The sequence below is a fragment of the Lynx rufus genome, unplaced genomic scaffold (genome assembly GCF_022079265.1).
Source record: "Lynx rufus isolate CCGP_SWC_20201006 ecotype Redwood Valley unplaced genomic scaffold, mLynRuf1.p SCAF_8, whole genome shotgun sequence".
Lineage (NCBI taxonomy): Eukaryota > Metazoa > Chordata > Mammalia > Carnivora > Felidae > Lynx > Lynx rufus.
This window is the reverse complement of record NW_025814896.1, coordinates 18815846-18825584: the sequence shown is the minus strand read 5'-3', so window position 1 is coordinate 18825584 and position 9739 is coordinate 18815846. Positions and strand designations below refer to the sequence as shown.

Below are 9739 nucleotides of genomic sequence, written 5' to 3'. Positions count from 1 at the left end.
TTTTCCTCGGTGCCAATTTTTCCCGAGAGTCACTCAGTCAGATCTGGTCTCTGAGGCGGAGGGGGTCCCAGGCTGGCATCACAAAGGCTGGCCTGTTCCAACCTCAGGCTGGAGGGACGGAGAGGTTAGCCCCAGCTCTGCTGTGATTGATGACACAGCTTTGCTGTCTTCCAGTGGCTTTCATTAGGCACACCGGATGCCAGCGCCCTCTACCCAGTAACCAAGACGCTCTGAAGACAAATGAGGTCACTTATGGCAAACACACACAAAACACTGCAACACTAGCCCAACGTACTAAACTAATTGCACTCCTCTGCCCTCACAGAAGCAGACTCTGCTGGGGCAGCCTCGGGGGTTAAGAGTGAAACCAAGACTATTTATTACTTATTCTGCATAAATTATTCCTCTTCCCAGAAGAATGGCTCCCCCCCCCCCCCCCCCCCCCCCCCCCGTCTGGACTGGAGGGCTGCAAAGACTGGAATACACCCTGACTTGGAAAACCACAGCAGAGGACTCTGGGGTCTTAGAGAACAATGCCTCACCCATTCTCCAGGCTCTTCAGCCGCCATCCGTTGGCCCCTAGTGGTGACCCAGCAAGGGCGAAACTGGTGGGTGTCCGGCTGTGTGGCCAGGGCTTCAGCACTTTCCTGCCAGTCTCCTCGACAACTTCGGACACAGTCCTTCTGGGGCTTGAGAAGAAAGCTAAGGGCCACCAAATTCTTAACAAGCCTTAAGAATTCTGAGGCACTCCTGTGTTTTGGGGCCTGTTCCGATCCCACAGTGGTTCCACCGTCCCCCCACCCCCACCCCGAGGTCCCAGGTATGTGATTTGAGGCGGGGCTTCTAGAAAGTGGCGCAGTTGAGGCGTCGGCTGGAGCGTGGAGCGGCTGGAGCTTTCGGGCCCCAGGCCCGGGGGCCCCAGGTCCGGGAAGCAGGGACTCTACTGCTCTCCCTTCTACGGCACGTGTTTTAACCAGGTGTGCCGGTGGGTCAAGAGATAAGGCAAATCAACCCCCGTGAATATCCAATTTAACAAGCCCCCAGTAGCGTGCCCAGAACAAAGTGGGCACTCGGAAAGACCGTGGACTGCTGTGTGCAGATGATGTATTTATACAAGGCCCAGGCAGCAAGAGACATCCAAGTGCCACTGAATTTGACTTTTAAAATTGTTTTTTTTTTTTTTTTTTTAAATCCAGGATCAAGACCACAGACAATTTATTATGTAAGACACGGGGTGAAGAATGACCAAGGAAAGTTATGGCTGTGAGTGACATGGAATTTAGATGAAAAGGCTCAAGTTTGCTGAAGAGAGTTTAAATTTGGCTTTTGCTCTTGGAAACGTCAAAATAATCATAAGAAGCACTTATGCCTTACAGAGCAAATAATCCACAGAGTGTCATTTTCATTTTGCAAACAGGGACACAATAGCAGTCAAATATAAGCCTAAACACCCAGAGAGTTAAACATACAGGTTCGGTAAGATATAACAAGGGGTTTAGCATGCTGGTGGGTTTTTAAATCAAATCCATATTGAACCCTGTGACCTACTGGAGGTTCTAAGTGGAACCTAGGGAAAGCAGCTTTTCCATACGAAACAACAACGAGGACAACAAAGGAAACCCAGGCTCTGCTGGATGTCTATAATACTCATTTGCAGTAAGGCTTTCAAGATACATGAATTTTTATAGCATTTGTATTTTAAGGATTTAGGGCAAATACATTTTTTTTCTACTTGATAAAAAGAAAATTAGTACTTAAAAGGTTCAAAAATATATCGATTGAGTGATTTTTTTTTTACATAAATAAATTATATTGATTTTTAGGATTTAACAGCTGAAAAAACCCTTTCTGCTTCCACTGGAGGCAAAACTGAACAAAATGTTAGTTAAATAGAGAGCAGCATTTCTAAGAAATCTGTTGTCAGCATTATCGACCATCTACGCTACAAAGATGTCATTAAATAGGATTTGTTCAATCAACGGATTCTTTCTTCTTATGCGATCGGTTACAGAATTTCTGATTTTTATCTCTGATTCATAACTCCACCGTTCGAAGATACATCTTATTTTTTTCTTCGGTCACAATTTAACAGACTTCTTTGAGATGCTCATTTTAACATTTACATAATTTATAATCCCAAATGTATAAAAGACAATGACAAAAGCATCATAAATAAATAATGCAAACTGAAATAGTTATGTCAAACTTTTGGACCTTATGATAAATTAGCAAAACTGTAACAGGAAAAGTAAAAAATACAGTAAATTGTGGCAACACCAAGTGAAACTGGTACCAATAGCACTTCCAATGTCTCCGACGGCCCCCGCACGGGCCCTGTGCCCCCCGAGTCCTGAACCACGAGCTTATTTCCAGCCTCAGAGCATGACCGGCCCTCTGGAGTGCGGGACACAAGTGGGAGGGGAACGCAGGCAGGGTAAGCGCCACTCAGGCAGGTGCTTCCCGAGTGAGAAGGGAAAACGATGTTAATTTGCAACAGTCTCGACTAACCTGATCTGGAATCTGGGTCCAACTGTGTAATGGAAACCGAATAGAGAAAAAAAAAATGGGAGAGAAGAAACAAACTTTCACAGTCGTTTTATAAAGGTGGCACACACCAGTTCGGACAACCTCAAATAATCTGACGAAGGGACCTAGCAAAGTGTAAAAGTGTTGAGTGACTATATCCTCGAAGGCTCCAGAAAGAGCCCTACTCTTGGTGAAGGGGAACACAAAGTAAGAACTTGTGAGGGCCTGGTGGTGGCTGGAGCGATTCTTGAGAGTGAGGTGAGCAGTGTCCAGCCCCACAGAGGACGAGCCCCTCACCTGCCCCCACTGCCGGCAACAACCCCGGTGTGTAAAGCTTTTCCATACTGTGAACGATCTTTACGTGGGGGAGACGGCATACATATGTATAAAATAATGCCTCGTCAGTATTCCTTCTTGCCGCAGGTGTCTGAAAAACCATTAAGGGGGATGTCCTGTTACTACCAGTAAGGTTTTTGCTTTCTAAAGAAATGAATATATGCATTTTCAACCATTAGTTATATACTTCTGTCTACACTACTCATTTAGTCCTCATGATAAAATAGGGAAATATCTTAACTAAAAAATACGCACGAGCACTTTCTTCTTCTGTGCTTTTTGGTTTCCCCATTAGATTCTTCCCATTCAACACAGCTCACGGAAAAAAGAGCTCCTCTCTGTCTCTGTTCTTTGGCCCTTTGATGGTAAATCCCTAGACAGCTTTCTTTTGCCACTGTCCCTCCTCAGGTGAGTGGGAACTTGGAAGAGAAGGGGGGGAGGGTGTGTCACCACATACTGTATTAGCTACGGTTGCTGGAATGAACAACTGGGTAACAGAATGAGAATTCTGTGCCTCCTACACTAGGTCGACGACACTCAGCTAATGAAGTGGCAAGACCCTGCAACTATTAACATCTGTGACCACAGTTCTCAGAAAATTAGGTAGGTAATATTACTTATGGAAACACAGGTTCTTATGAAGGTGGAGTGAGGGAAGTAACAAACCTTTATGGGATAAGAAACTTACAAGTCACAATCATTTCTTAAATGAAACAGTTCTAATTGGTGTCACTGTTGGAGTCTTTGAGGCCCCCTTCCCTGGCCTGTGCCACATGTCCTCTCTCTGGAGGGATGGGGGCCCTGGGTTCGGGGCAGTTCTGATCGCCGCCTGGCTCCTTTTCGGACCCGGGAGCAGGCTCTGGGTTGGGGTTCAGGCTGTCCCCTTTTGTTTTCTTCTTCTTCCGCTTCTGGCTCTCCAGACCTACTGCTTCAGAGTGTCTGGCCTGCTGCATCGCCGGCAGAGCCATGCCCATGCCCGGGGACAGAAACATGGATGGGTAAATGAGTCCAGGAGACACTCCTGGGATGAGAAAGGGGTTAAAAGCCACAGGACTACTGGTAGTTATTGCAGGTTCGGACTGATCAGAAAACGGACCAGGACCAGGCTTGTCTTCAGCTAACGTGTCCGTTTTTACATCATGGCTACTCGGCTTGTCTTCTACAGTCTTTTCGGTCGCTGCTGTGCCACTTTTTGTTGTGCTTGACAGAGGCGCTGGAGCGGTGTTGGTGCAGGCAGTGGCCATGGGTGCGTTGAGGAGTCCCCCGACACCGAACATCTGGGGCACTGCGGCCATTCCCGGCAGCATCATGGGCAGCATGCTCAAGGTGCTTTTGACCTCTTCGCCCGTGGGCATCGTGGCGAAGCCGGCCGGGAACCCCACCAGGCCCGTGAGGGGGATGCCTGGCAGATTTCTCATGTTCTGGAGTCCTACCAGGTCCATCCCAGCGATCAGTCCGTTCATGAACAGTGGCCCCATCCCAGAGGGAGAGTCCGCCACGATGGCAGGGGTCTTCAGGAGCTCGCTCCGAGGCCGCCTCCCCCTCCTTCGGGGGCCCGCATCTCGAAGAACAGGCTCGGCCAAGGTGTGATTGAACTTGTTTTCTGGGAGAAATCCCTGTAAAAGGACAAAGAGATGCCGAAGGTTACTGGGGGGCAGGATGGGCTGGGGATGAAGACCAGGGTTCTGTACTGGGCCAGACTGCCCCTGTTCTGCCAAGGATCCGAGTGGGAGCCCCCTGCCTACCTGCCTCAACGGCTCTCTAGCCTAGGTGCGCCTGAGGTCGTTGGCTTGGGAGGCCGAGAGCCAGCCACCACCAGCACACGACAGCAGCATCCACTTCTTGGAGGAGCTCGTCAGAGAGCTGGGAACTGGAGCCCAGCTAAGGACACCCAGGTCTTAGGCGAGACTTACAGCTGCAAGGCCTTGACCAAAGCGAGCGTTCATCTTCCTTGTGACACAGGAAGCTTTTTAATGGAAGCAACAAAGCAGAGTAGGGGAGACAGAGTTTTGCAGGAGATGGACCTGAATTTTGGTCCCAGCTCTGTAACTAGCTGGAGTTACAGAGGGAGTCGGGCCACCTCAGTTAGACTCGCAGAGTGTGAGTGAGAAAGGACCATGACATCTCTCTGGCCTTACCGGAGGCGAAGTGTGCAACACATTACCCGACCCACAGGAACAAGTGCTTACTGGAGGGGTGCCAGTGACCGCACACACCTCACTCCCTGTGGGTCACAAGTTCCTGCAGGACAACTCTGTCACCAAACAGGGTGTCTACATGTTTGCTGAGGAGACGAGGGCATTCTTAATGTGGCTGGGGAAACGCATCATAGTGACTGGTGTTCTGGTTTCCCTCAAGGGAGGCAGTCTAGTTTCCCTCTCATCGGAGGGCTGTGCTCTAGTTTTCCCAGCTGGTGGAGAACTCCGGGGCTAAGTACCACGCGGCCCGCCATCCAGCTCTGCTGCACGTGGGTCACCCAGCACCACGCATGCTCTGCTACCGCCGTGCGGACGATTTACTATGGGGAATCAGGGAACCTGCTGCTCCAACGGCATCAGTGAGTGGTAGGCCACACGGCGGACAAAGCACCAGCCTGGCAGCGGGCTTGCTGCAGCCGCATGCGCTCCTTCCTTCGTGACCGTGGTTCAGGGGCTCTGGGGGGGTGACGAGGATGTACCAGAGCCTGCCAGAGAGCCCACTCTGCCAGAGCTTCCCGTCTGGTTGCAGAGAGAGAATTAAACAAACCGGTGCAATTACAGCGTACCTAACTCTGAATCTGTTCCCAAAGCAGCACGAATAATCCCCATAGCAAGAGAAAGGGAGAGATTTCTCTCAGGACCCTCTGCGTGGAACCCCTGCGTCACCCGGGAAACCACACCTTTCCCTCTTTCTACTGCCTCCCGCTCCTCCCTGCTGTCATTGAGCTCATGGAGGCGGTGCGTGTCCACGGGCTCAAAGGCACGTTGGGACAACTGCCGTTGAGCAGTCTCAATCTTTGTGGAGAAGAGCATGGAGAAAAAGCCCTTCCCTGTGGTCCCTGGAAGTCCTCTCTCCTTTCTGAGCCATTGAAGGAAAGCAGCCTTAACTGCCTGGGCTTCTCCTCGTGGGTCCTGTTACAAAGCTGGTGTGATTCTGCCACCTTCTCTTTGATCACAGCAACGATGAGGCTGAAGATGTTGAGTGGCCATTAGTGATCTGTCACAGTGGGTTTGCACTGGGGACGCAGGTCACCATCAGGGCTGGAATGTGGAAGCCGGGACAGGCCCCAGCACAGCAGCATGACATGGGAGGGCCCAACAGTGAGGCCCCCCGCGCTGATGCTGGAGGAGCCCACGCTTCTCTACGGCTGACTCTGCTGCCTTCTCAGGATGCTCAGCCATTTGTATGCACGCCTTCCCTTCCTGCAAGTCTGCAGTGGGGAGTGGGGACCTGATAAGACACAGTTGATACTCCACCAGTCTACTCTGAGGCTCAGATGCAGGGCCCCAGCTGCAGTCCTTAATGGAGCATACTTGGAGTGAGAAGGCAGGGACAGATCGCACCAAGAGACACCAGAAGGGCCTGAAAAATACTTTCATTAGGGCCAGGACTGCTAAAGAAAATAGGAAAGGAAGTCAGGAGTCCGCGGACACCTAAGGGCTGAGACTGACAGCCAGGTCTGAGAATAGTTAAGATGACTCTTCACAACCTTGGGGCACCTGGGTGGCTCAGTCGGTTGAGAGTCCGGCTTCGGCTCAGGTCATGATCTCACAGTTTGCAAGTTCGAGCCCCACATCAGGCTCACTGCTATCAGCACAGAGCCTGCTTTGGATCCTCTGTCCCCCCCTTCTCTGCCCCTCTCCTGCTTGCACATGGGTGCATGCTCTCTCTCTCAAAAATAAACAAACATTAGAACAATTTTTGAAGAAAAAAGAAAGATGTCTCTTCACAACCCTCCTAAGGACCTCTACTTCAAACTTTAATCCAGGAGTTCTGGCATCTCCATTCAGTTCCCTGCCTCTCTTCTGCCTAACTGTTAAAGAAGCAAACCCTTAGAAACTCCAACAGATCTCTGCTTAAAGGGGCAGCTGTAGAGATGTGGTTAGTTGGTGACACGGGTCCTCGGTGAACACACCTGTGTGGTGGGCTGCCAACCAAGAAGCGGCTGGGAATGGAGGCATGGGGACCTCAATAGTGGCAGTGTGGACAGGACTGTGGCCATCCCAGAGGGGCAGTGGGGACTGGAAGAGCAGCAGGAGTACCGACAGTGCACTAAATGTGCACCTGCCCTGCGTCAGGCAGACATTAAGGGTTCCATGTGCATTAGTCATCCCACCAGCCCTGAGGGGTCAGGACAATGGTCACGGCCATTTCACAAAGGATTTACAGATCCATACATGTGAAAGATGTGTATTTGAATGTTCCCAAGTCCCCAGGAATAAGGTTATTTTTGAAGTCCTACATCTCTCCCTCAATTTCCCAGAGAATATTCAAGAAAAACCCAATCACGGGCAAAAAGCTTTATGATGGTTGACTACAAGAAAACTCTTCTCCAGAAGGCTCGGTTTAGACTAGCAGAACTGAGGGAACAGTGATAATGTCATGCTTAGTGCCCCCCTTCTTTTTTTTTTTTTTTAATTTTTTTTTCAACTTTTTTTATTTTTGGGACAGAGAGAGACAGAGCATGAACGGGGGAGGGGCAGAGAGAGAGGGAGGTACAGAATGGGAAACAGGCTCCAGGCTCCGAGACATCAGCCCAGAGCCTGACGCGGGGCTCGAACTCACGGACCGCGAGATCGTGACCTGGCTGAAGTCGAACGCTTAACCGACCGCGCCACCCAGGCGCCCCGCGCCCCCCTTCTTTCTCACAAAGTGGGAGAAGCAGGGATCTGCCCCAGGGGCACAGCAGACCCTTCCCAGCTTGGCTGTCGCATGCACCTCGCCACACTGGCTCTTACTCCCACCCGTGACCAGTGCCTGCTCTTCGCTGGGCCAGTGTGTCCAGGGTGCTGGGCAGCCACTCACCCTGGCTCTGGGGATGATCACTTGGGGAGCAATCCCTGCCTGGTTCCTATTTCTGAACAGAAAGAGTAGCACTTGAGGGACCGGGGCCAGGCTAAAAGCAGAACTTGTAACGCACACCAGTCAGCCGAGGGCCCCAGCTAGGGGAGCCGCAACAGGACCACAGGGCTTTTCCAGGACCTCTTCCCTGCAGCCCAGCCACAGCCGCGAGCCAGAGAAAGGTGTTGGGGTGTGTCTTTTTCCTTTATACCCACAAAGTTCCCTCCTAACTCTCCAGTAGAGGATGTGTTTGATCTGAGAAGCCTTTCTGTTAGGAAGTAAACCCAGAGCTTGATAAACAATGCCTCCATCTTCTTTTCAAACAATTTGCTATAAACCAGATGTTAACATCTGGGCATCTGGGGCATCTAGGGCTAGACACCTCGTCAAGCCCTATATCCCGCAGGACCTTTGGCATGCCCCTCCGGCATCAGGATGTCCAGAAATGTTCCTCCCCTGCTCTTGTTGTGAGCCTCTGACATAGAGAAACTGATGAGCCCTTTCAGAACTGGGAACCTGCCAAGGAGGCATACTGCCTTCTCCCCTTCAGACTGGATGAGCAGCAGCAGAAAGGTCCCAGGGGTGAAGACAACGGCTCTTCACCTACTGCCATGCGAGAGGGGTGCTCGCAGAGGAAGTCAGCTCTCACCACTTCCTGTGGGAGGGATGGTCCCTCCAGCCGCCCAGCTGCTGCCCACCCTAGTCAGGTGCCCCTCCCAGCAGCTCGGCGACCACACACAGCGGCCAAGTTGGGCTTTGGCAGCTTTCCCTCCTGGTAATTATACCCTGAGAGCAAATCTGCTTCCTCCTCCAGGGAAGCCTGGGGAGAGGGCAAGGAGAGCAGGGAGCAGGAGAGTCAGACGTTAAGCAACACTGGAGGTAAATCTGCTCTTCTAAGCCTAGAAGGACATCTTCACCAATACACAGAAGCACGTATTCCAAAGCCTGTGGATTCTAGCTCTCAAACTTAACTCCTGGTAGAGGAGGAGGAGAAGGTGGTGACCAGAACTTCCTTGCTCCTCCCAGGAAGGTTAGGAGGGTTAGCCCACAAATATTCATGACTGAAGAGAGACCTAACAAACCAAAGGAGGTGTGTGTGGAAGCAAAGTTAAAATTCCTACACACAAAACAGAATGAAACAAAAACTAGCCCTAGAAGATGTTTTTGGGGCAATTTGGGAAATCTGAATGTACACTAGATATTAGATATTAATATTCACATGTGTGATAATGTTAGTAGGTAGGAAAATATTCTTAGGAGACACAGGCTGAAGCATGTAGGGGTGAGGGCTCACGTCTGCAAGTTACTGTCAAATGGCTCAACAAGAAAAAGAAAATCTATACACGCATCTAGACAAATGTAACTTACGTATGTATGTGCATGCACACACACACACGTCTCATGAGCGCCCACTATGTACTGGGCATCCTGAAAGCTGAATCCCACAGGCTTACTGTGGCTAGTGGAGCTTGCCCGGCTGAGCCACAGCACACACAGCAGAAGGGCTGAAGGAAGGAAGAAGTTTCTTGATTTGAATCTGTTTTCCAGAAGCAGGGGTAGGATGGGTGGGGAGTGAGGTCTCCATGGGAAGACACCGGAGGGCTCCTGTCCCAGCAGGAGCTGTGGGAGACAGCGTTGAGGGGAAACTGGCCCTCCTGGGGTCAAGCAGCGTGTTGCTGTCTGGGCCTTGCTGGCTCTTCCCCAGTGGCGAGGCTGGGCAGCCCTGAGGACCGGGTAGACAAGTGCTTCCTCCCCTGGCCTTACTGCAGGAAAAGGGCCTCCGAGGCAGGGACTGTGTTTATTTAACAAGGGAGGAAAAGTGCATCTCTGGTAAGAG

The 9739-nt window shown here is 51.0% G+C and overlaps 1 protein-coding gene across 2 annotated transcripts in view; it reads right to left on the bottom strand.

The window, feature by feature from the left end:
* Positions 1-821: 821 nt before the first annotated feature.
* Positions 822-9739, bottom strand: part of CHD6 (chromodomain helicase DNA binding protein 6) — a 204770-nt gene continuing 195852 nt past the window's right edge. For both annotated transcript variants that reach the window (XM_047067984.1, XM_047067985.1), the window contains one exon: positions 822-4478. In XM_047067984.1, the coding sequence (XP_046923940.1) occupies positions 3582-4478 (897 nt within the window). In that variant the 3' untranslated portion in view covers positions 822-3581. The remainder of the gene's footprint in view (positions 4479-9739) is intronic.